We start from the raw sequence: 27,337 nt of genomic DNA, 5'->3' as shown, positions 1-27,337 counted from the left end.
TTGATTTTTCTTAGTTCATTTCGAATTTACATTCTAAATAAGTACGTATACAAATTTGTATTGATTTAAGTTATTTAAGAATTTTAATTTACTTAATTTCAACTGATGATACCTTAAGTTCGCTTAAATGAAGTAAAGTAAATTTAATTTCTGAATATTAGCTTATTTTTTGATAAAAATCATACATTATAAATATATATACTAAAATAACAAACAAATAAATATAAAAATTCCTATAAAATGGTTTAATTAAAAATGTGTACTTTCTTATTAACTTATTAATCTTTTCTAGCAATTCAACTTTGTCAAATCCAAATTGCAAATAAATGAGTCTCAATTTATCTGTCTAAGCGATTAACCTTTACAATAATCTTTCATATCATGCTGTCAATCATTGTAAATGATAATCATTATAATATTGCTTTATGCAAATAAACGTTCGGTAGCATGAACACATATTATTTTGTTGGTTTCATTTGAATAAGTAGCAATTATTCAATAAACAGGAGACGTGCACAAATATCTTGAGGTGCAATTTTTCTTGTTTTCCTTGGTTGATGGACGAGCGCATTTGCATTCAATCAGATCGTAGCAAAAAAAGGCACTTCTCGCGTTAAAATGGACTAACCGGGCATCGTTTCTCGCATGGATAGTGGAGCTATTCATCGGCGAACCTCACAGCATATTCTCAACGTTTAAATTCCTGCCTGTATCTTCATCCAACTCTTCAACATCTCAGATACAAGACACCTCTGGTAATTCAATAGACTTCTTAAAGTTTAATTGGAAACACCTGACGTCGTTTCGCATTCATTATTTGCAATTCGAAAACAAGGATTACCTATGCTTATCCCGTAATTATCCCGAAGCGTGATCATCGAACGGAGCGGAAGGATCATTCCGTCATCGATAAACATAACGCATTGTGAGGGAGTTTATGCAAATTGTAATTGGGTAAAAAAAGACGTGAGCGTGAAGAAGGCTCCTCACGTACCTCAACTGTTTCGTCCATTATCACCATTCCAACGTGTGCATCAACGTTTCTAGAGGATGAAGACCCGGATTATGCTGATCCCAATAATTGTCACTTATAGCTGAAGTTATGATGATGTCGCACCGATTTTTCTTTTATTATTATTCTCCGTGAGAAACTGCTTTGGTCAACTGCATTGCATTTCGGTCACGTTGCGGACCCTAATCAGAGTCTCTTCTTTCTACAGCATTTCACATATATAAACTTATAAACGGAGACTCATTTCAAATTCAGTTTACAGTAAATATATTATAATATATTACCGAATGATGATTTCGACAGAAATCGAGGGGAAATTTGAATTCGGTCTTGAATTATGCATCGTTTTCTGGCGAATCGATTCTCACGAAAACATACAATTCCACCAATTAAACCCATACAAATTAGTTCAATTTAACTCAGATCTATACAATTACTATTTTTTTTAGAATAAACTTTATTATTTTCTCGTAAGAATTCTAAAATGAAACCAAGAAAATCCAAAATAATTAAATTTTCTCGTATATTTATTTACAATCTTATTTTATTAATTCAAATTCAATTTATTATAGAATTATTTTTAATCACACAAAAATTCTAACTTATTTTTTTTTCAATTACATTTTGATAGAAAATTTTACTAAAAATTCTAATTTACCGCCATACAAATCTGTTTCAACCCGAACTAATTGAGAACTTTAAAACAGAACGATCAAATGTACAAAAAAAAAGTAATTTAGTGAACTAATTTAAAAAAAAAAATACTCAAATGAAATTTACTTTGTTTTGAAATTTTCAAACCGTACTATAGTGAATCAGCATTGATCGAAGCAGCACTATGCGCAATATTGCATTTTTGAGATAAATTCATAAACTTACACATAAATCATAAGATTTATGTGCGTTTGATAATTTAAAATCTTAATGAACATTTATGTTTCCTCTAAAAGCAAATTCTTTTTTTGTTAAGCTCAATCAAAGAGAAAATTACTGTTAGAGTTGCGCTTAAATTAAATACATATTCTACTTAAGGAAAAAACATATGAAAAAATTGAAGAATGGTAGAAAGTAGCGTTAAAATAAATTATGTTCGTAAATATCCTCCAACTAAATAATTTAAACATTTGTTTATTTAAATTAAATTAAAAATTGTTTTATTAATAATAATAATACAATTTAATATTGAAATTATTTACGAAGTGTTTTTTAGTCGACGTTTGTGAGAATAAACTGTCAGGACTTCGCCTTGGGTTGTGAAAGAACAATGGTCGTACGAAGAGGATTCTCGAAACCTAACACTTTGGAATTTTTAGGCCTGAAGCTATCAGTTTTATCAGTCAAATTAGTAATTAAATATTAAATTATGTTACTATTAAAATCGATAAAAATGCTATATTTCCCAAACATCTAGATTTCATATTTTGAATCTATTCAATATATTATAGTTTCCGAGAAAATCACTAAAATGTTGCATTTTTGAATGTTAATTTTATGTTTATTTTCTTTTTATCATTAACATGGAATATTTCGTATTGAATTTGATTAATGTTTATGTAATTTATTAATAAAATAGTTTAAATTCTGCCAGTGTTAAATTGTTAAATCTGAGGAAGAATTTTAAATTGTGTTATTGTTAAAGTATACTTAGAAATCTAAGAATAGTTTTATCCTCAAAAAGGAAGCAAAACGATGGAAGAAGATGCGGGTTGATCCTTTTCCAAGGAGAATTCTGTAGTAGTAAAGTAGTAACGACCGGAGATCCATTAGTTGATATATGGGTCATAACTTCTCCTTCGGCAACTTCAGTGAAGAAGACACGGCACTGAGCAAACATTGAATAATGAAGTGGCCGAACGCACGATGGCGCCAGTGTTCCAGCATCTTTTCATCTCCGAAAGATCAAAGACACAATATTTTCCAGAAGATATTTGAAGATAGAGAAAGAAAGAGAGAGTATACGTAACTGCAGCATACCAGACAATGAGAAGGAATGCTCTTTGTTCGCGCCCATTCTTTATTCATCTTAAGATGAGAGATTTATGCTTCTCTTTTCTGGATCGAGGCTGTACGAATCCTGCATGAATCGGGGTTAATCTCCGATTCGTTCTGTAAATAATATCGACGGAGATGTCTTCTCCCGGCCTTATTAATGGGACGCCGACACGCGAAGAATGCACGACTTTAATTAGGAAGAAATTCCTCATTGTTCGGAGCAATTTCTTTTTAATAATGACCATACAGATTCCCGCTTTTACAGCCCTCAATAAACGTGACTTTGTAACTATTTTATTGCTCATTACGCACCTAAAAGGGATAATAAACACTGCACAGAATTTTTTATATTATGTAACTTTGTGCTAATATAAAATATATTTTGTTCTCTTCTAAACATTCCAATACACACACTTGGATTTCTTACGTCGAGTGGGATACATTTGTATCCCACTTTAATAGTTTTACTTAGTTTATGTATACATTAAAAACAAAGAACAAACATTGTTTCTTTGAAACCAATTATAAAACAATTTAATACTTAGTTGTTTTGGAATCGATTCAATCTGAAGACTCTACTACGACAATAAACATACTATGAACTAAGATTACATGAAATCTGGAACAAGAATGTTTGAAGGCACGCGAGCATAAACCCTGGGATACACTAGTATCCCATGCGTGTTAAATGAATATCTGATCTAAGTATACAAATTCTGCTTTTTATTACGTTATTAATATTTTCACAATTGTATTAATGATTGATTTCAATATTTTCGCTTTACGAATTTCTCATTTTACGATATTATTAACATCGATGTTTCGATTTAATTTAGCAATAAAACAATATATTTTGACGATAGATTCAATAAAAAATGAAATGAAATTACGGACATGATTTACATAATAACACCTCGAAATTCCACTGCTCGTTCGACTATGACTGCAGAATTTATGCGTTGCAAATTAGTGCCCATTTAGTACGTAATTTTATTAACTTTTCAACCTATTCAGCTTCGTAATTTACATATCTTACATAACACGTTTGAATTATCGATCTTGCACCTTAACTTGATCTAATTCAATGCAATAACATTTTCAAAATTCAATATTATGAAACGAAAAAAAAAACTTAATGGAATAATTACTTAAAATTTAAATTAATCAATTTGATTACACAACGATTAAACATTAATTAATCAATTATTTTGTCTCTCACGTTACATTATATAATTCCTATATAAATTTTTATTTTGTATTAAATATAACAGGGTTGGGCATTTAATTCTCTTAGAGCCGCATGCGGCTCTACGTTGAGGCTACTATTGAAATCCATGTATTTAATATTATGGAGTGGCTCTTTAATATATGAAAAATCGAATTGCGGCTCTTATTGACCTCATGCGTGCCCACCCCTATTATATAACAACCATTTACTTAAGATATTCAAAGTCCATAATTTAGTTTAAGTAAACTTCTTGTAATTATAAAAAAAGGTGTTAATGTGTCAAATTCACTGAAAAGAAACACACAAAGATAAATAATAAAACGGTGTGAAATGACCGTTAAAATCCTGATTTTAAGAGTTGTGACAAGATAAATAAAATCCCACAAAATACATCGTTTTTTTCTTTAATGTCCGATGAGATTATAGAGGAGCTTAAGGTTTGTTTTCACGTCTTCAGAACAAACACAGTTCCAGTCGAGTAGAGGACTTAATAACTACCGAATAAGGTGATGATGTAATGATCGTTCCGACACGGTGATACATCTGCACGATAATTAAGTGTTTCCACTTCTGAATGTCCGAGTCCAACAAAAAGATTAAAATTATATAATACAACAACTACATAGATTTCTGAAACTTTCGTTACTGCGTTTAAAAAATTCCAAGGCCTACTTGTCTGGCGCCAACATAACTACAAAAAAAATCTGAATTTCAACGAATTTGTAACAGATCAAAACCAAATTCTGTAATATTGATTTTTAATTATTTAAAAAATCAATACTTCGTTCACTTTAAATAATAAATTTAATTTGGTGTGTGTTCCTACTATTTTATTGAGAAATTTGATAATATGAAGACACTTTGTATAATTTAAAATTTCAACTTTGATTCGGAAATTTCATACTTTTATATCACAAAACAACAGATATTATTCATTTTAAGTATTATATTCAATATAGATTAAGATTTTAGTATTTGTTGACAAATTTAACAAAATATATTTTACTATTAACTTACTTATATTTTATTCTAAAGCTTTACTAAAAAATGTAATTAATATTTAACAAGTTTCTTTGTTTGACATGAACTTATACTAGATTTAAAAATACCAATTAATAAACGTCAAATTTGGCTCTAAACTGCATGTGGCTCTATTAATAACAAATTGCGGCTCCCAGAGGTAGCAAATTGATTTCACAAGTAAAAATTGCAATTATACGTGCGGCTCTCCAGACTTTGTGGCTCTTTGCTACAAGAAGGTTGCCGACCTATATACATTTAAACAAGTTATTGAGATATTCGCTATAATATTTTGCAAATCGAGATTGTTGAAATCCACGCGAATTGAAAATAACTAACGTTAAAATATTGATTCTTGTATCTAGGATTTAGCCTGTAGCTTGTAGAGAATAAACCTGTAATAACATTTCTCCCATTTCAAAACAGCTCTCGTTTCACAGCACTTATTATAATTACGAGCATAACGAATTTCCGATTCATTTCTTTACTTTTTTGTTCCGTTGCCATTACACTAATCTTAATAACAGTGATTCACAACTTACGTGCAATGGGTATCCATTGAAGCGGGACTTTCGAAACTTGTGCGACGATATTACGGATATCGAATTGCGGACCAACAGAACGATCACTGCAAACCTAAATAAAATAAAGAAAAAAGATTAGTCAAAATGACATTAAATGTTTGCTAGATATACACAGAGATGACGCTTCAATAGATTATTAATTATTTAATAAAATCTTATAATAAAACTCAAATATATTAAAAGTGAACAAAGTATAAGTAATTATTAATATGTAACATAAAAATTAGTGAAAATTACATATTTTAAATTTGTAGAAAGGAAACTTGCAATAAAACTGAAATATTTTAAGGAAGAAACTGAGAATCATTAAAATATTTGTTATAGGAACATATAAATTATAGAAAATTAAACAAAATGTAAACTTGAGACAAGCAAGAGATGACGCTTTAATATATTATTAATTATTTGATAAAATCTCGTTTGTAATTGTGAAATAACTTAAATGAAAACCGAGGAATACGAAAACATTAATATGTGTGTTAATGGATCCGAGATTAGAATCTCATTAAAATATTAGTGGGCGGCATGTGCGTTCCATCTAAAATTAATGTACGAAATGTTCTCGCTCCAATAACTGAACGTCGAACACAAACGTATCATAAATACAAAAAAAAATGACGAATTCCTTCATCTCGAAACTTTGCATATTTTAAATTAATACTGGAAAGGAATGCAGAAGCATCTGCTGGAATTCGAGGAACTTTTCGCGCAGTGCTTTCCAAATATTTCAGATAAAATCTCAAAATCAAGTTCATAAACACAAACAAATAACATTGATACGGATATAAAATAAACTTGTATGTAACAAAACCACAGATATTATAAACTTAAATATAATTTTAGTATTTGTTCAAATATTCGACAAAATATGACAAATAGGGCTTATGGTCAATATGGTATTAGTTGACTTTTTTGAAGTTAAATATATAGTAATTTTGTTTTTTTAATTCTGTATATGTTTTTTTTTGTACGACTGATGCAACAAACATTTCAAAACTTAGCATATTTTAAAATACTTCTGGAAAGAAAGGATGGAATTTGAAAAAACATCATTTTTCACGCATTATTTTTCAAATACGATAGCCCTTTGGTTACAATTGGTGACTATTAAAGATTTTTATTATTATTATTTTTCAAATATATTTGATAAAATTTCAAAATCAAGTTCATCTATTTTCTTTGAAATAAACATCTAACATACGTTTATTTTCTCTCACATCGTCAGCATCAAATCCACTAAAACTAATACTGTGACTATTTATAGACGTGAGGTTTATTAACACCCAAAAGACGGTAAAACGTAAAACTCCTTTCATACAATCCAATTAAATATAGAAAAAAAATCCATTAGTTTCATAGATGTCGCTTTCTTTATTTGCCATTTGCCATTTGCCTGTTAAAAAAGTCCAGGGAGCCGAACGTAGTATTACAATCGCTGTTTTTACTAGTGAAATGTTGTTTTCAACAGCTGGGAGCAACAATTTCTTAAGAAAAGATCCGCATTTATAAGTACCAGTCAGTTTTATGTCAGGACACAACCACTTAGTTTTGTTGCGTTAATGGTAATTATATTTACTACTACCCTTGTGAGGGCCCTTAATTTTCTTCGCACAAAAATCGCAACTAAAGGGTTAATTATAAATTATTATGATAACGTTCACCTGTCATAAATCAAATTCAAATGTTTACTTATTTACTCCGTAGATGGCGTACTTCTGTTTTCAAGTGTTTATTACTAATTTTTGTGCTTCAAAAGATGTTGTGCAAAGGATTTTCAAAAAAAAACTAAAAATAATGTCACTCTATTCTATTATCTAAAATAGCAATAGTTAATAGCATAGTAAAACTAATCTCGTATCGCATAATTTATTACATAAGAATGTTGAAATGTCAATTTATGTACATTAAGGAGATGGATGAGATTAACTGCATTCATAAATCGAATGGACTCTGCTCACCAATAAATCCGTTTTTCCTCTCTCGAAAAGGAAACGATACTAAGTAGATTATACCTATTTTTTTATTATTTGTATCTTATCATCGAACATGGATATTTAAATGGCTCGGATCGGAATAGTTTAGAGGTGAACTCCATAAATGGTTAATGATACCTGCATACCTATCAAACGAGACGAGACGTACACGATGGAAACACGGGCAATGGTTAAAATTTGAGGGACTTTCTAAATGGCAAATATGCAACAGACGTAATGCGAATTAGTTTCTTGTATACTTTACGTGATTAATGCAGATCCCATTAAAATGGTAGAAACCTATCCCAAATTATTCATTATTAATATTAAATGTTTGTTCAGTTTATAAGTGTTTGCTGGTTCTTTACAAAATGTCCGCAGTTCTCCTATAATATGACAGTTTAATTTATGGCCTGGAAAATTAATTGATGTTATTACATCGCAATTAGAGTTCCCTCGATTATAATACATTAATTACATCTAAATCTAATTAATACCTGAACGATTGAACGATTTTCATTTATTATATTAACTGTAACAGAAGACTCATGAAAACTAATAGCTTTTATTACTAAATCTCTGTAATATAAACCGGATTTTCTGTTGAAAAATGTCATAACTTAATTAAAAATAAAATGAAATATGAAAAAAGGTTCGTTTTTTATTGTTTACTATTAACATTATTATATAATATTTGGATTACAATAGAGGAAATTCAATTGTGATTAAGGCTGATGAGGTAAGGATTTACACGTCCTTCAAAGTTACGTTATAAAAATATCCTTCGTCGAACGAATTATGAACGTCAAGAAGCGTATTAATAATAGACAATGGATCTATCATTCAATGTTAAAGAGAGAGCGAGAGGGAAAAAACGGTTTTCTTTCCATCTGTAGGTGTGTCGGTTTTAACAATGAACGAGGCTAATTATGAGCGAAAAGAAGTGATCGATCACCGGTCACAATTACGTCGAGTTGAAATAATTAACGGCTCGTACGAAAAAGGAATAAAATAAAACCCTTAAGGGTCGACGGTAATCGGTTGGGATCACGCGAAGGTGGCGAGAATAAATCATTCTTCAGTTTAGCATCGAACAAGATGTTTCGACAGGAGGAGACCGAGGATATTTCAAGGTTCGGAGCTCGAAATCCGCATCAGCGACTCATCGCCGACAATCTTAGGGTTCAGAGGTTCTCCGATGCAGGATTGAGCGAGGAAGCAATCAACTCCATCAACCACAGGGACCTAGCAGAAGACGATCCTAATCTTCTGGACAAGTTTGACGAATTCTACAAGACCACCAAGAGTCTGCTGGTGCTCTTTCAGATCATGGGAGTGATGCCCATTGAGAGATCGGGAAAAGGAAAGACTACATTCAGGTCTTTAAATATTCGATACAAAAATAACCAAACTAAATTGTTTCATCTTCTTCAGATGGTTTTCCAAGACGACGATCTACGCGTATTTCATCTACTGCGTGGAAACGGCCTTCGTAAGCGTCGTCTTCAGAGAACGTCTTCTGCTAATCCTGAAGCCGGGAAAACGCTTCGACGAATACATTTACGGCATCATCTTCTTGAGCATCTTAATACCGCATTTCTTGCTTCCAATCGGCGCCTGGACTAACGGAAATGAAGTGGCCATCTTCAAGAACATGTGGACCAAATTTCAGGTAAAACGAAATATCCAAATAACTTGCAATTAACTGTCTTTTCCATGCAGTTAAAATATTACCGCATTACCGGTACGGCTATCATCTTTAAAAACTTGTCGCTTATCACATGGAGCCTCTGCATTTTCTCTTGGGTCCTGGGAATTCTCATCATGCTCGCACAATTTTACCTACAACCCGATATGCTGTTATGGCATACTTTTGGTTATTACCATATTTTGGCAATGCTGAATTGCCTTTGCTCTCTCTGGTTCATCAATTGCACAGCAAAAGGACGAGTCGCAAAGGATCTAGCTAAAAATTTGCACAGTGCCCTCGAATCTTCGGATCCTGCTAGTCGCTTGGCCGAATACAGAGATTTATGGGTGAGATAATAGCTTCATCTTAAAACTAATTTCGTTATAATACAGCTAAATCTACCTGTTCAATAATATCTACCCTACTTTATAACACCAAGTTATAATTATATCATTAAAGGCAATAAGTATTCTAATCATTTATAGTTGTTAATCTCAACTATCGTAATCATGGCGAATGCAGTCGAGCGACGGATATATCCGCGGAAATTTATACAGAAAACTATTTTTATGCAAAATTGTATGCAGAAGCTGTCATAAAATGCAGTGCAAATTTGTCTTGTTTCATATGCAGGTGGATCTATCACACATGATGCAACAGTTAGGAAAAGCTTACAGCGGAATGTACGGTATGTACTGCATCCTGATCCTGCTGACTACAATCGTCGCTAGTTACGGTTGTCTCACCGAGATCCTCGATCACGGATTATCGTTCAAGGAAGGAGGACTCTTCCTCATCTCATTTTACTGCATGTCCTTGCTGTACGTCATCTGCAACGAGGCGCATCACGCCTCCTACAAGATGGGCCCCGAGTTCCAGCAACGACTTCTCAGCGTCAATCTGATGGCGGTGGACAGCAGGACGAGACAAGAGGTTCATATGTTCCTCACGGCCATCGACAAGAATCCGCCAATCATGAACCTCAACGGATACACTAACATCAACAGGAAACTCATCTCATCAGTGAGAGTAACAAATCAAAATTTTCACTTTAAATCCTTCTCCATAATTTTTCAGACCGTTACTTCGATGGTGACCTATCTGGTGATGTTGATGCAGTTCCGAGCCACCCTTATGAGGAACGCCGCTATCAGCGCTTTCAGAGCTTCAAGAGCTTTGGCAATGCTAAACGAAACGTCCACAATTGAGTAAAAAAAAAACACCCTCTACACCAGAGTACGTTGGCATTCACGTAACCTTTACCGCAATTTCTTTGTAGTCTATTCTTCTCGATAAAGTTTTTATTATTACACTTTGACATTTTTCAGCACGGAAAAGGACGCAGACACGAGAAAATAAATAGAACATCAGACGTCGTTTAATTATCGACAAATTATTTTCCTATATTAGCTTCAATCAAATATATAAGACAAACAAAAAACCACATACAAAAATAATCACACAATCTACCAACATAAACAAAAACACATTATGTTTTACTTTGATTGTTTTTTCTTCTAAGTCATCTTCTTTTACTATCACTATGAAAGAATGCAACAATTTAACACAGAAATAATCTCTAAAATAAAAATGCAAGTCATCAACTTAGTTACAAACTTTGTTATGAACTAAAATAAATCTCATTATAATTAAAAGAATAACCGTTAGTAAGAATGTTTTATTCATGTCAATGTTGGACTATCAAGTAGCAAACTATTCAATTCGCAAATGAAACGAAATTAATGCAAATGCTTTACAATGTATCAAACGGATAGTTTCTCCAATAAAAGAAGAGTTGTGGTAAATGATCTGGCCTTAGGTGCAGATGGAGAGTATAAATCACAGAAGGCATGGGCAATTGTTTAAGACAATGGGGACGAAGAGACGATGATGATGCGGTCATAACATGCCGGCTGATTGAATTCCTCCATCTCGACACCGCAGAATGAAAGCGAGAGAGCGAAAGATAGTTATTAAGATGATGAGCACGTGGCATTTAATTTCCCTAATACATCTTGAGGCAGTAATTGCTTCCCGAAATGAAAAGAAAATAAACTGAAATCGAATTAAATTAAAATAATAGAAATAAACGAAACTTCGAGGATCCATCCAACAAAAGCCATCCTTATTGTCTCGTCTGGAGGTGTATCTTTTTTGGCAAGGTGGTAAATGTAATTTAACAGCGACGACCTTTGACCATTGTGCCTTCATTAGCAGCCGTACACAATACACACTCATCCTTTCGAAACACTCTCGCTCCTGATTGATATCTTCGTATGGATGAGGCAATTTCCGAAACGGCGACGAGATATCAATAACAATCATCAATGGTCCGCATTGTACCGATTTCACCCATCATCATCATCTTATTACAATCCACCTAATGACTGTGCCACCAATCATCAATCAGAGTGTCCAAGTTGTTGTTGTTTTTTGCTGTTGTCGGTTGTTATTATGACCCACTACGATCTGCATTCAAACACCTCAACAGTTCTCAGATTATTTCTTGCTTCGTAATTCGCATTTATATATTAGTCATGACTTTGATGACCGACTCAAATTCTAATTACAAAAAACGCTTACTTTAATTGAAACTCATTGCTGCTCCATTAGCTTCGCAAAATTTCAGTCGCATTTTTCATCAAATTTATTTCAGGACTAATAGGACATTCACATTCAAATAAATTACATAATTAATTATTCTTTTATTATTCATATTAATTTTTATTAAATTGTATGGAATTAAGATAATTTTTAAATTAATGTATAAAGACCGCAGTATTTCCACGGTCTATGAAATATTAAATTTAATTTTAAAATAATTAGAATTTAAAATCGGGATGTATAAAATGTAAATTCTAATTAGTTTACAGTAAAAAAATACATTGTAATTAATAGAAAAAGCTATAGTATTTGTTTTTTAAATTATATATAAAACAACTTTCTAGTGGAAATATGCAGCTATAACAAAAAAAAGTACAGATGTTCGTTAATTTGTCTTTCTTTCCATTTATTCATTTTGGTGGAAGTGCGACCTCACACCAATTCAAGAAAGAACATTTGCGACCGTCAATTTGTCACACACACACGCACGCAATCAATGGTCCACTTAATTGGTGTTAACTCTAATGTACCGAGACGGTTCTCGTATTTCTTCCACTTCTACTCTACACATTTTTTCCCCTTCGCTCCACGCATATGTAGATTCCTTTCCACATGCTTTTTCTCATCCTCGTGCCTATTTTTTTTTTCTTCCCCTGCTTTTTTTTGTTGTTGTAATAAATTTTGTGTCGTGGACCGCCCACAAATGCTCCGCTACAAAAGAACGTCGGGGCTCAATTTGAAAGACAAAAGAAACGCCACGAGCACTAGTGGATATTAACTTCTTTTGAAATTCGAAACGCCCAAACGAAATATAGGGAAGAAATTAATATGTAACGTCTTTTCGTTTCTCTGTGGAATGTCATGTATACTCACAAATAATGGTCAAAGTTTTAATACGAATCAATATATTAAAATTGAATATTTATTGCAATTTACAAATTAGTATAGTAATTTTGCTATAAATATATAAACAAATCTTTAATTTATTAACAAATTTACATTTTTTAAAAAGGTGTAATGAAAGAAGAGTTACCATTTAGTTTTATTTTTTATAGATGGAAAAACTACTTAATTTATATGGTTGATAGTCTTGATAATTTCTATCTGTAATTCTATGTAAACATCAAAATCGATAATCTAAGACAATATTCAACATGTATGCAAAATGTCAGAAAAGAAAACTAACAATTTTGTTTTTAAATAATGGATAGTTTCAATGCATTTATAATCATGTCAACATTAATACAAAGTGTTATAAGAGAAAAGTTTTATATGAATTTATTTCCTATTTTAAATGTTTGATGTTTGATTTGTAATCTAAAAGTAAATTTTGATATACTTGCAAACTTTATTACAATTTGCTATAGAAACTTCTTGATTTGTATAAGATGATGTGATTGTATCTATCCTATTTATAAGTTAAAATCTGGAATATATGTTATCCTGCACAACTGTTATACACTTTATCATAAATGAACCTTTAACATTTTGATACCATATCGAAATTTCTTAATTATTTTCAAAGTTTTTTTTTGTTTACTTTTTCCTGCAATGTTTTTTTATTTGAATACATTTTTAATATGTGATCACTATAACCATTTGTATATTGATAAATAAAGCATTGCAATTGTTTAAGAATTATTGCCTTAATTGTTTCTAATTATGGTTATTATATAAGTTAATGTATCATGCTTGAAATTTCATTTGGATAAATGAGATGAGAAAATATTAATTTTTGGTCCCAATAAATTTACATAATTTTATATACTATGCACTGAGATTTCGGTAGTTTCTGGCATAGTTTTCAATAAGATTTGATGCGTAATAGGCTGGAACTAACTCTCACCTGAGGTAAGTGAGGAAAGGCGATAAGTTTCAATTAAACCGATCTCATTTTCCGCACATTAGACGACCGAAAATCCAGTTCCTGTTAAGAAGCTAATGAACTCGACTTTGCCCGAAGTTGTCCACCTACTGGTTAACGCACCTTAATAGATGACCTGTTATTAATTACGATGAAGAATATCAAGAATACGAAGAAGTTAAAAAGAAGGACGAACCGGACAGGAAGGTAGCGATACCATTGATGATCGTAATCTGCTCCGTGTCCCATTTAAATTGCCACGAAGATTACAGGGCTCCAGGTGCGAATTAAACACCTCGCTCTCTGCATACCAATGAGGATGGACACACGAAAATACCAAAGCGGCAACAACTGAACCATCTTAACAACCGTGAAATGAAGCATTGTCTGGCATCAAGAAAACCGATTTCACAATTTTCAAATTCAACGTGAAAAAAAAATTAGTGTACAAGTATAAATATAAATATCTTAAAATACGACGACTTCCTTAATGAATTAGCGAATTAATTGTTTCCTCGGGCGTGTAATTACCGTGTTACATGCAGAGCCGTGACTAATTGGACGGTAAAACGAATTCTAATTAAATGAAATTCATTCCGATCGGTTAACTTAATTAATCAATTACATTTGTTTCGTTTCTTTCCTTCTGCCTTGAGGATGTTGTAGTAACTGCACTCTATCAGTAATGGAAAACGTTCCTCAAATACGTTCACTTTTTGTGCATTGCTTTCCATCCAAAGTCGATTCCATCAAAACCATTATCTTCTGGATACGTAAATCTACGACTTCCGCTAATTGTTAACATCGCATGGATCGAGAGACGTTTGCAATTGTCTCTTCCAATGTTCCATTGTTCCATCAATGATGTCATCGCATCTAAATCTCTGTCATTACAGTTATATAAGTCCACAAATTCATTTTATCCAATCATTACCAACATAGAAATGTGTCAATTATTACTATTTTAGATTACATTTATTAATATTTACAAATATGTAAATATTCCATACATGGAAGATCTTCTTGTTTTTTTTTATTTGTCCCTAATTATTTACATTATAGGTCGAAAAATTTAAACAAGAAAATAAATTGTTGAATGTAAAGTTTGGAAAGCAGATTTGTGTTCACATTTGGATTCTTGTTTGGATCTGTTAATCAGCAGAACAAGAAATGATTGACCAAGCTCAATTTTAGGAGATAATGCTAATTGAAAAGGTACGTCCAATATTAATTAAAATCGAGCTATAAAAAAGGTTTCTCCGTATTCTCTCTAAGTGTATAATTTACAGAACCCGTCCAGACATCTCTCCAATGATGAATATAAATCATCAACGATGAAGAACTTATTTATAATTATATAATAAAAAGCGATTTAAATTTCTCCAAACTCATCAGTTTTCGTGGTACAGATATAATTAATCAAATCATAATAAGTTTTAGATGTATTAATAATTTCTTGAAATTAAATTCACAAATATTTAAATTATTTCACGTTATGTAAAAATTTTCGTGAAATAAATAAAAGTAGAAAATGTGATAAATACAACTTTAAAGTGTCAATGAAAAATTGAATAATGCCACGTGTATATTATACATATAATAATAATGCTAATGATGGTTGATGTTAAATTATATAACTGTTGCACGTATTTATGTTTACGTTTCGGTTCGTTTCCCATTGATGCGGTCACAACAATCTTATCAATATTTACACAACGAAATGAAATATCGACTCGGTGTCATTGAGAAATCTCGAAGAAGAAAAAGCTTTAGCGTGTCGATCTGTAACGCTAATGATGCGACTGAATTGAAATGAGGTGGAAACGCACGAACGAACCAACGACGAATCACTCAGTCTCCGTGCATTTGTAACAATTATTAAACCGGGTGATGATGCAACGAAACGAGAGTCTTCCTCTACGGTTTTAGGTCGGAGGTCAGACGTCGTGACCTCCTGAAGAAATCCAACCGGAAGCCGGCCGGGCCCGTGACCGTTTTAATACTGAATTTCGCTCGACATGAACAATCCCATTCATAATGAGGCATATGCACATTACTCGCAGTTCGTTCAACTAAACCAGAGCTCCGTGCTACGAATGACCACCAGATAGATACATACACATACACACAACATAAACACCGATTCGAGCCAATAAACTCTGCATAATTCCGCAAATAACTAAACTCACTTATTTCCCACTATTTGCACAAAAAAAATAACTTGAACTATAAACAGAACAAACGAAATCTTCTAATTAATCTTTTCACTTTTTAGTTACTAAAAATTCATTCTAATTAAGTCTCATCACAATATTAAAATATTATGTTTTATTATAATAGATTTATTTGAAATTAATTCTTCAGAAAGAATCAAGACTTGACTTCAAATATAACAAACAAAATCTTAATATGAACACAAATTAATCAACAGCTTTCACCGAATTCTTTCCTTCTCTTGTTGATACTTAATGATTGATCTTTTGATCTATTAACAGTATAATTTACGCATACTGATTTACTAGTCGACAACTATTAAATTAATAATAGTTTGCAGCAGTTTCGAAATGCTCTGATGACATTCAAAGCGTGATGTTAATCGTAAAACCTAAATTATCTATTATGACTCGGCCAGTTGGTCCACAGTTGATGCATCCCAACTTCTTTGGGCCAAGGACTTTCAAGTAATAATCTTGCGCTTGACATCACTTGGCTTCAGTCGTACACTTTACATTCTGTAATTTTTAAACATTTTGTTTGTATATTTCAGTTCGTTTATTTTATAAGACCAAAAAACTATGGACCGAAACATTAATTTATATATTCTTTTATATTGAAAAAAGGAGTATATAATTTAGTATATTTTAATGAATTAATTGAACTTTAACCTATTTAAATCCCATCCTGATTATAAGTCAAAATTACGCCTTACCATTACAATATTCGACAATCTAGATGCAAACAATTATATATTAGCAATTATAAATTTTCATTCGTAAATTTCAGTACGTTAATATTTTCAAGTTTATCATTAAAATGTATCTAAAATAACAACATTTTTGTGTGAAGTAAATAAAACATATTCAATTTGCATGTTGTTAATGTTTAAATGATAATTTATGTGTTTAAATAGTTAAAAAATAAAAATAATTCAAGTGTTTGCAGATGAAGAAAAAGAAAATGAATTTGAAATGTGAATACATTGTGTTAAACAAATATCAAATTGAAGCCACTTGAGAAGCGAAATGCATGGGAAGAAAAACAAATATTGATGGCATTAACACTTTGTGAGACGTCGAATGTTTGTGAGATTAAATCGGATCTAGCAGTGGAAGAAAAGGATCTCTCCCCCAAATTTCTTGTTGAAGTGACAAAGAGAAGAGAGTAAATACAAACTGAAGTGTGTGAAGGCTGCCTACACGAAATCCAGTAGTAGGTATAACAAAGAGTAAACCATTCGAAACGGATACGACAAAACAACAATCATTCATCATGGAACAAACGCGGATAGATAAGAAGCTTCTATTAAATGCAATATCAATTAAGACCTGTACACGGAATTCCATTCGCTCTTTGATACAATTTCATCTATCCGTTTGTATTCTGGTTTTCGTTTGAGTTGCGTAATGCACAAAGAGATACCGGCTCTTCGTTAATCCGTCTGTAATATCTTTATTCCGAAGCCTTCGGTTACCTGCAGATCCGTGCTTTGCGTGCAGAACCCGAGGCCCGAATTAAAACGCGTTATTGAAATATTATCAGGCCGTTTTGTACGGCGCAATTTTCTGCATAATAAACGATCGGTACTGTTCATCGCCACATAAAAGAATGATCGTATCGATGTGATCGTTGAACCCAAAAGGTTCGAACCATCTTCGGAATAAAGCAGACTCGTGGATAAAAGAACTGAGTTATTTATTTTTGTGAGCCCCAAATTAAAACCGTGGGCCCTATGAACTGATAATAATGGATAAACACAAAGATGATGAAGGTATTACTTACGAGATTCATATTTAAATACATGCATGTGTCTCACTTGAACAGCCGACGAATCGATACTTTTTGAAGTGTGTCACACTCAACAATCGATCGTAAATCAGCCGGATGTTATACAAACGGCTATTTTAATGCATTAACGACTTGCTACTGTGAACGATTCATGTTTACTCTTAGCCATTCCGAACGCATTTCTGCAATGCCATTTCTACTTTCTCGATAATATCCATAACGAATCTAATAAATTTATATTATCATCGATCATTTTCACCGGAGCTAACGATTTGTTAAAACAGTTCCATTCCCAGTCACCAGAGGCGCTGCCGTCGAACGCTATTTATTCAATCGCAACCTACTTTTCCATAATCAGAATCTTTCAAGTTCTAAATCAATTTATTAGCTTAATAATATCTACACAATACATAATAAATATATTCAGCTAACGATTCATTAAAACATTTCTTTTTCCAGTCATCAGAAGCGCTGCCATCGAATACAAATTAATCCATTCGGGCCCACGAGATTTTTTTGAAACCCATGAGAATTTTGAGGACCCACAAAGAAATACTTGAATTATTATTGAAATATGTAAGTGTTTATTAATATTAAAGATGTGTAAACCCTGAGAAAAAACGATTAGTAATTTTAATTACATATTACTAGACAATTGTTATGCCAACAAAATACGCACATGTGTGTACAATTATTTACTTTAGTTTTATATACATGCTTTATTATTTATTATTCTGTTTATAATGAAATAAATACTGAGTCACTATAAACATGTAATGTGTATGTAGACCACAAGAAAACGATGACTAATTTATATAATAAATTATTAGCTAATTACTAATATTTTATTAATAGAACAAAAGAAATATTCGTAATTAATGTCAATAACTTAACAAATTGTGTTTATAATTTAATAACCTATTATTTAGTCTACAGTTAATTTAATAAATCTACAGATAGTCATATAGCAACCCACGAGTATGGGGCCCTGCCCATGATCCTCATCATTTTCTTGTTAAGTTGCTAAGATGTTCAAACTCATCACCTTTCTCCCATTGTGATCTAATACTTAATTGGTGTCTAGGGCCCACGACAACCTTAACCCTGTCAAACAGTCTCTGAGAACAACAAGTTGACAATGCTTGCAGAAGGGCCCGATATTTTTACGCCACTGTCTACATCAGCGGTCGGGGAACCGTGGTAAATTACCCAAAATGGGGTAAAAATGAATTTTTTTCGGTAATAGGGAAATTTTTCTAATTTCATCTTACCAAACTCAGAGAGCGGTTCTCTGACTACTTTTCAGATCTTGATGTACAAACTGTGAATTGGGTTGTAGATCCTTTTAAATGTGAAATTACTAACATACCAGCAGAACCTACAGGTTTGGCAGAGGCAATTATTGAACTTCCATCCAATACTGAAGCACGTATTCAATTTGAGACCAGAGCAAATCTATCGTCTTTTTGGTTGTCAAAGGCTGCAAAGGCTTTCAAAATTGCACATGAGGAGGCGGTAAAAAAATTGCTGCCATTTGCAACAACCTACCTTTGTGAACAAGGCTTTTCCACTGTAATGAACATAAAAACGAAAAACAGAAATCGATTAAACGCCGAAGACTGTATTCAAATTGCTGTATTCAAGTCCCAATTTTAAAGTAATTATATCAAACAACATTTGAAGCAACATCAGCAACCCAAGTATTTCTGTCACATTTTATTCAATTTTCTAGTTAAATGATTTACATTGAAATATTCTTCAAAATTAAATTAAATCACTTTAATAATTATGTTTTTCTTCATTTTTTTCATCAAATTGGATACATTTTTCTGAGAACGATAAATTTGTCAATTGCTCATTTTATTATTTACACTGAGCATGTATAGAACGTTACGCAACGGTTTTAAAATAGATCCGAGGTATTCGAGCAAGTGGGGTAATCCAGTAGTATCCAAGAAGCAAAAGTCTGTTCAATTTCAAGTAAAATTCGCGAATGGAAACAAATCATGTCGAGTGATGCAGAAAATTGATTCTCCTATAAATACAAGACTTGCTTCAATTGTGGATTATGAAGACGTCTTTCATAATTCTATTTATAAGGTTATTTTCCATGCCGATGATGGCATTCGGCAAATGAATATCATAGATTACAGCAGGCTCATTCCTATGCTGAGGACGTCTCTTGAGCTAATGGGAATCGCACGTTGTAAATACGTCGAGCGCGCGATTAAAACAAGACAAAAGTCAATTTAAAAGTCATTTCCGTTGAGCATAATGCATGCGCGCACGCTTTCGCAATAAATCTGCATAATTTGAAGATGAAAAATATCGTCAGTCAATTCAGGAAATCTGAATTTGTAGACGAATCAAAAATAATAGCCAATAGTTCAAAATTTTATGAAATAAAAGAAATTTATTACATTATTATTTTTCTGTATTAGTTGCTTTTGAATTTCTATATTTTATTCTTTGTAAGAAGTTCAAATAATTGATATATATTATAATTTAAAATCTGAATTTATATTTTTTTTTTCACTTAAAGTTAAATTTAAGTCAAATATTTTATCTATAATAATTTGAGATTGAGATTATCAAATGAAAATGAACTGTGGAGTTTCCAATTAACGTCTTCTTTCGTTCTACATTATACACATCGTGTATGGGAACAAAAAAGAAGTTTCTTTTCTAACGCTTCCTTTGCTTCGCTCGAAGGAATCGTGCTGTAAATTCGACGTCGAGGTGTCGAAAGGCATGCATCTTCTCAGGTTGATGATCAAATAATCACATACAACATAATCAGATTACATGCGTTCTCCTCTCAACAAACTACCGCCTCTCAGGCAACTCGTTAACCGACCAACGAACATCATTTTACCTTCGTTTCTTTCTTCCTCTCTTGTTTATTTTTACTACTTCTTTTTTTTTGACATCTCCAATCACTTTCGAATTAAACGTCGACAAGTAAGAGAAGAAGCTTTATTTGTAACCATTATTTAACACAACATTTAAATATTTCCGTTACTTTACATAATCACAACTTATCAAGCAATAATCATATTAGAATATAATTCTAGATTTATTCATAACAGCTATTAATTAATTTTTATTTATTTCTATTTCAGTAATAGCATGCAAATTACTGGTTATAAAATTGAATTCGCTTCAAGTTCTAAGGACGTTATTGAAATGTTCGTGAAATGTTGTTTCACACCTCCGAAATAAAAAAAAATTATACCGGTAGCCGAAAAGGAAAGAGAAAAGCTTTGCATATTTAAACATAAACTGATACTTTCGTTTTACCTTTGATGTTTTAATCTAATAGTTATCTCATTTTATAATGTTGCTGTTTAATGGTTGGTTCGGAATTGTATTTAAATGGATTATCGAGGATTATGCCTCATTCCTATAAACAAAACGGAGGAGCTGATTGAATTCGAGGAGTGAGTAGACGGATACGTCGATATTCGTTTTTCCAGTTGGAATATAAATTGGATTTATTATACACGGGGTCTCCTTCCTCTCTGTCTCTCGTCTCGTGTAACAGAGTGTAACGTAGTAGCGAGTGGGCGTTTGAAGGCACGGAGACCACGAAAATAGCAGTTAACAAATCGATCCTGTCTTGAGATCATCTCTCAATGTTAATGGACTTTAATTATAATACGGACCACCTATACTAATGTCGTAATATCTATGATACCTTTACTCCATACTCACTTTATACAGTATAGTATACTGTCCACTAAAGCAATATCTTCTAAAAGTGGTTTTCAAATAAAACGATAAACTGCAAGAACACTGCTTTTTAAAATAAAATAATTTTGTCAGCTTACTAACTCCCCAAATATTAGTGTCAGAGAGTCGAACCTGAACCGAACCGAAAACCGTAAACAGAAATTAACCGGAATTTTTAACTGAACCGTAACTGTAACTGGAACGAAAAATTGCTCAAATGAAAAAGCATATTACTGTAAACATGACTGACAAATTTTATGTGTTGACTAGTCACTAATTATTATTTTTTTTCTTTTGTATTTTTAATTTTAAAATAAAATTAAATCAAAATTTGATATAAAACTCGATTTTAAATTTTAACTAACCAATTTAAATTACTTTTTTTCGATTTTAAATTTTAATTTCAACCGGAACTGAATCTGGAACGATAAAGATTTACTTGGAACGTAACCGTAAACCGGAAAGAAATTATTGTCCGTTCGACTCTCTGATTAGTGTACATTAGTTGTAAAGTTACAAAATGTAAAAATGTTTGTCAAGGCTTAAATACAATTTTTTACAAGAAAACAACGAACTAGTGTACACACATTTAAAGTACATTACACATTTATATATATGTTATATTATAGTTTTTTAGAAATATACCAGAATGTAAAAATATTAATGTTTAATACATAGATTTTACAAATTTTACAGCTTATTACAACAAAACTATAAATTTGACTGTATCCAAATATAAAAGGCTAAATATTTATCTTTAATTCCATTATAAATGTATGTATATTCTGTTGACAGATTTTGAGCAATATAAGAAAATGTAGAAATTTGCGTCAATCGTTATTACAATTTTGACAAGAAAACCACAAACGCCATAAATATGATTGTAGACAAATTTTAAAGCCTACATATTTAGTTTCATTGTATTACAATTTGATATATCTGTTGTTGACAGTTTTCGAGCAACATAACAAAATGTAAAAAAATATATGTCAAGACTTCAGAAATCATTATTATAATTTTGACACCTTATTACAATAAAACCACAAATATGATTATAGACAAGTTTTAAAGCCTAGATATTTAGTTTTAATTGCATTAATTTAATTGATGTATTTTTTGTTGATAGTTTTCGAGAAAAATAACGAAATGTAAAAATGTTTTTGAAGGCTTAATATATATTTCATAAAAAATGACGGCTTGTTACAAGAAAACCACAAACGTCACAAATATGATTGTATACAAGTTTTAAAACGTATACATTTATCTTTAATAACATTATAAAATGATGTATGTACTAAAAATGGTTATTAAAGAATACGAAAAAATGTAAGACACTGCTGTTTCTAGAATTAACAACTTTTTTTTTTAATTTAACAACATATTATAGTGGTTTTCACGATAGTCATATTTGATACTAAGCACAAGTTTTAAAAACTATATATAGTATACATATGGAGGTGAGAGTTTTTGAGAAATATAATAAAATTTATACTTATATTTCAACACTTCACTTTTTCTTTGAACTTTGTTCTCTAGCAAATCACAAAGTTAATTAAATAAATATATTAACTGAATTTCCACAGATTAATATAAATATTTTACTACTTACTAAACTGGACTAAAAATAAAACAAAAACAACGCGTCTCGTTTAGTTTCGGGCTCAAATTACAAGTTTTTTATTTCAATTCAAATTCAGATAAACAAAATTACGTTCGGTTTCCGGTTCGTAACGAAGTATTCATTCATCCGTTAAACACTGCATAAAATTAGTGCAGCAATTAAAAAAAAATGCTATTCGAAAGCAGCACTCATTTACATTTAAATTGAAAATATTTTCAGATTTAATTGGAAAATATTTACACATTCACACTTTTCGTTTCAATCAATTGTTCAGAATCGATAATATCAATAGCTGTAAATAAAAACTAATTTTATAATTACAAAATTTATTGGATAAACTGTTTCCTCCAAATATACCGCAGTTTTATTTTATAGAAATTCGACTGAAAAATCTCAATTAAGACGCAAATACAGCCAAAAAATATAACATGTAAATTAATAAACTTTATTTTGCATTCGATTTTGTATTGAATTTGTTCCATCTCGTAAATTATACAAATAAAATCCGTAAATTCACAATTAACACTCAAATTAATAGTTATGAATGTATTTAAGTCTTACTACTAAGTTCGCATATTCTTGCCGTTAGTCACACTCAGAAAATGGCAGAAATATCCGACTTCGAATTGGAATTATCGCTCGTAAATTATTTCGCCAGTAAAATGTTGTTTTATGACCACTCATGCCAAACTATAAACGTCCAAATAATTTACATTGATTCTCCATTACCAAAGTACCATTAACTCCATTAAACGTTCGATCTTCAACAATAAATAAACGTTTTACTTAATAAATTGAAAACATTACAAAACAAACAAAAAAAAACTTAAAACTTGTTGCTTTTATTTATATTATTTACAATGGTTGTTGGATTAAGAAATTAAATGAAATCGGATATCGAGAATAATAAAAAAAAATAAAGAGTTCTTATTGCTTAAGTTATGTGCATATAAAAGTCCGAAGTGATTTATATTCTGTCTCTGATTGCCGAAGAATTGGGTTTTTTATTTATCCAATTGATGTCATGTAAATATTGTGTTTGATACTGAATATCTTTATTAGAAAAACATAACATTTTTCGAAGATTTAAAGCAATTTTTGTATCTTAAATAATTTAACATTTCGAATAATTAATGAAAATGAAATTGAATTAGTTTAATTTTAAAATTATATTATTAATTAATTAGTTCAAATTTATAAACTTATACTTTTTGTAATCTTCATTGTGTTTTTATAACGTAAATTACAAAGGCTTTTACATTCTTTAAACGTCTATTGTATGAAATGCATTACGTACATTTAATAAAGATAATGCACTCAATTACTCTTACAAATTAAGTAAATCTACGATTAGATAATTGCATTTGGAGCGCATTAATGAAAACTATGAGGGTATAGTTATAAAAATATAATTACCCTGCATGTAGCCAACTGTCATTGAATTGAAGCGAATCCCAATAATAGAAGCTGCTTATGATATTTTTAGTACTTTATACTTTTTACAGAGATTTTGTTAATAATTCAATTATTGTTTATTGTAATAATTAAAGTGATCAATACAAATTGACTGTTATGTTTAATTATAAATAGTCCTAATTATAATTATTATTTAACGTTGGAGAAAGTGCATTTGGCGTGTTTTACAAGAAGAAACTATGGTCGTTTTTCCAAGCTCCACATACCTAGATATAGATCAAAATTCGAGTTGACTGCCGTTAAAACTTATTCTAACCACTAAATTCTAATCTTTATTTATATTGCATTCTTTCGAGACATAATTTTACCATTCAGTAAATGAAGCACCAACCATAATAGTTTATACTTTGCAATTACAGCGATTACACCTCGATTAGTGCGGTTTTTAAATTTCAAAACAAACTCAATTGTAAAAAAACAAAATATTTCTTTTATATAAGTCCTTCTCCTGCGGTTTTAAAATCCTCGATTTACACAGTTTCAAAGCACTATTCATTACATAATCATAAGTATTACGTTTTCATGTTCATTGTGAATTTCCTCGGTTGTAGTTGTAAAATTCAATAGTGGCAATATTTTCAATACAAAGTAGAATTATTCTAGCAATTTCTAATGAATGTAACAATAACAAAAATAGGGAATAAAGCATAATTAATTACAGATTTATAAGTAATAATTTGCGTACTAATTGTAAATTTTCCGGTTGTATTCTTTATAATTCAAGAGCAGCGATAATTCCAATGCAAAGTTGAATTCTTCTACCACTTTCTAATGTGAGTAACAACAACAAAAAAAATTAAATAGCGCACAATTAAGTACATATTCGTAAGTATTAATTTGCGCGTTAATTGTAAATTTCGGGTCATTCATTGAGTAATTCTCAAATTTCAATTTGTTAATCAAACAATTAATTGAACGAAAACAAAAATATGATAATCTATAATGAAAAAATATTACATAATTAAGTGAAGATTATAAAGCGCTCAATTTTAAATCTAGAAATGTTTGATATTTATTAATTTCTTAAATAACTTTAATGGTTTTTGAGAAAACTGACAAATAATGAATAAACTACATTTTTTTCTAAATATACCATAATTGTTAAGTCATGAAACTTAAACTTTTTTTCAATACTTATTTTCTTATATAATCATGTCATATTGTCAGCTTAAACGTCAAACATTTTTTTGTATGTCAAATTAAATTGTCAATGTAAATTGATAGACTAAAGTGAATCCGGACTAATCGAAGAAAGACTATTCGAAATAATGTTATATGTATCTTCTTTGACCCACGTTTTCCGGATTTATAATTTCTTAAAGAACGAAGAATCGTTGAAACAAATATAGAAACATTAGAAAAAAAATATCAATTGAGGTTGTCATATTGACAAAGTCATGTTGCATTTTTTATAATTCAAGAACAGTGATAATTCTAATACAAAGTTGAATTATTCTACCAATTTTTAATGTGAGTGACAACAAAAAAAAATGCGGAATAAAGCACAATTAATTACATATTCGTAAGTATTAATTTGCGTGTTAATTGTAAATTTTCCGGTTGTACTTATGGCCCACCCACAAACGAGGGCGATTATGATGATGATGACGACGACGAAGGATTAATTGAGCGTTTTAATTTGATATTTATGCAATTCATTTTCGTTTTCCTTTTGGTGGTCGACCATGCGCACCCTGCCCATTTGGGCCGAACCCTAAACATCGTCGGGTCCTTTTATACCTGTGACATAAATTAATGGCCAATTTCCAATTGATCGTCGAACGATAAACAAGCTCATTGTATTATGCCATTCGGAACTGCACACCACAAAACGCTGTTTGCTTCATCACCGAAAGGAAATGATCATACCTTCTACACTACACTATAGAAGGTAGGATCTTATTGTTGGTATAGAATCTATACCAACAATATGTTAGTTAGTTATATGCCGATTTTATTTATAGCTTCATTATATTAATACGTTCCTTGCGAATCATGCAACAATTTCATTAAAACAACGTCGGCAGCCTTTTGGGATCGAAGAGACATATTTAAGATATTGTCTATTATAAAAGCTTGTAAGGAGCCGCACATAGCATTAAGAACGCTATTTTTACTTGTGAAATAAATTTTCCACAAGTTATTATCAAGAGCCGCATGCGGCTCCGAAGCCCTGCTTTATACCTCAATAACCGTTAAAAGTAAACTAAACAAAAGATATTTAAAGAAGAACTATAACATTATAATTTAATTTGTTATTTTTCTTCAAAAATTGACCAAATATTATAAATTTACCAAAAAAAATGAACAAAAGCCTACTAAACCTTCAACAACCTGAATTTGTCGAGATTACTAAATTATTTCTACAATTATTTTAAGCTTTTTAATTTTGTTTTAAAATACTCTTGATTTTATTATGATTCAGTATAATAAAATTGTTTGGGATCAAGAGAACAAAAAAAAATTCATCCGGAGTTGGATTTCAATGTTTTCTCTTCCTCCGAAGGCAATTGGAGCCGGTCACGCACTTCAGCCT

General features: G+C 31.0%; 2 protein-coding genes across 2 annotated transcripts in view; one reads left to right on the top strand and one right to left on the bottom strand.

Moving 5' to 3' along the window:
• LOC108560481 (thrombospondin type-1 domain-containing protein 4-like) overlaps positions 1-27,337 on the bottom strand; it is a 143,706-nt gene that overhangs the window by 103,396 nt on the left and 12,973 nt on the right. The window contains exon 2 of the mRNA XM_017918045.1: positions 5,795-5,888. Within this exon, the coding sequence (XP_017773534.1) occupies positions 5,795-5,888 (94 nt within the window). The remainder of the gene's footprint in view (positions 1-5,794; positions 5,889-27,337) is intronic.
• Positions 8,908-10,846, top strand: LOC108560464 (gustatory and odorant receptor 22). The gene is made up of 5 exons (XM_017918019.1): positions 8,908-9,188; positions 9,244-9,481; positions 9,532-9,846; positions 10,133-10,522; positions 10,577-10,846. The coding sequence occupies exons 1-5, from the start codon at positions 8,908-8,910 to the stop codon at positions 10,709-10,711; spliced, it is 1,359 nt and encodes a 452-aa protein (XP_017773508.1). The 3' UTR covers positions 10,712-10,846.

The sequence above is a fragment of the Nicrophorus vespilloides genome, unplaced genomic scaffold, assembly GCF_001412225.1.
Source record: "Nicrophorus vespilloides isolate i.1.1-1 unplaced genomic scaffold, Nicve_v1.0, whole genome shotgun sequence".
NCBI classification, from domain to species: domain Eukaryota; kingdom Metazoa; phylum Arthropoda; class Insecta; order Coleoptera; family Silphidae; genus Nicrophorus; species Nicrophorus vespilloides.
This window is presented reverse-complemented; position numbering and strand designations above follow the sequence as displayed.

What these genes read in the sequence shown, in the direction of transcription:
- LOC108560464 (XM_017918019.1), top strand. Translation starts at nt 8,908, where the DNA reads ATGTTTCGACAGGAGGAGACCGAGGATATTTCAAGGTTCGGAGCTCGA. An exon ending in AAAGGAAAGACTACATTCAG is followed by an intron (nt 9,189 to 9,243) that starts GTCTTTAAATAT and finishes CATCTTCTTCAG; the next exon opens with ATGGTTTTCCAAGACGACGA. An exon ending in ACAGGAAACTCATCTCATCA is followed by an intron (nt 10,523 to 10,576) that starts GTGAGAGTAACA and finishes ATAATTTTTCAG; the next exon opens with ACCGTTACTTCGATGGTGAC.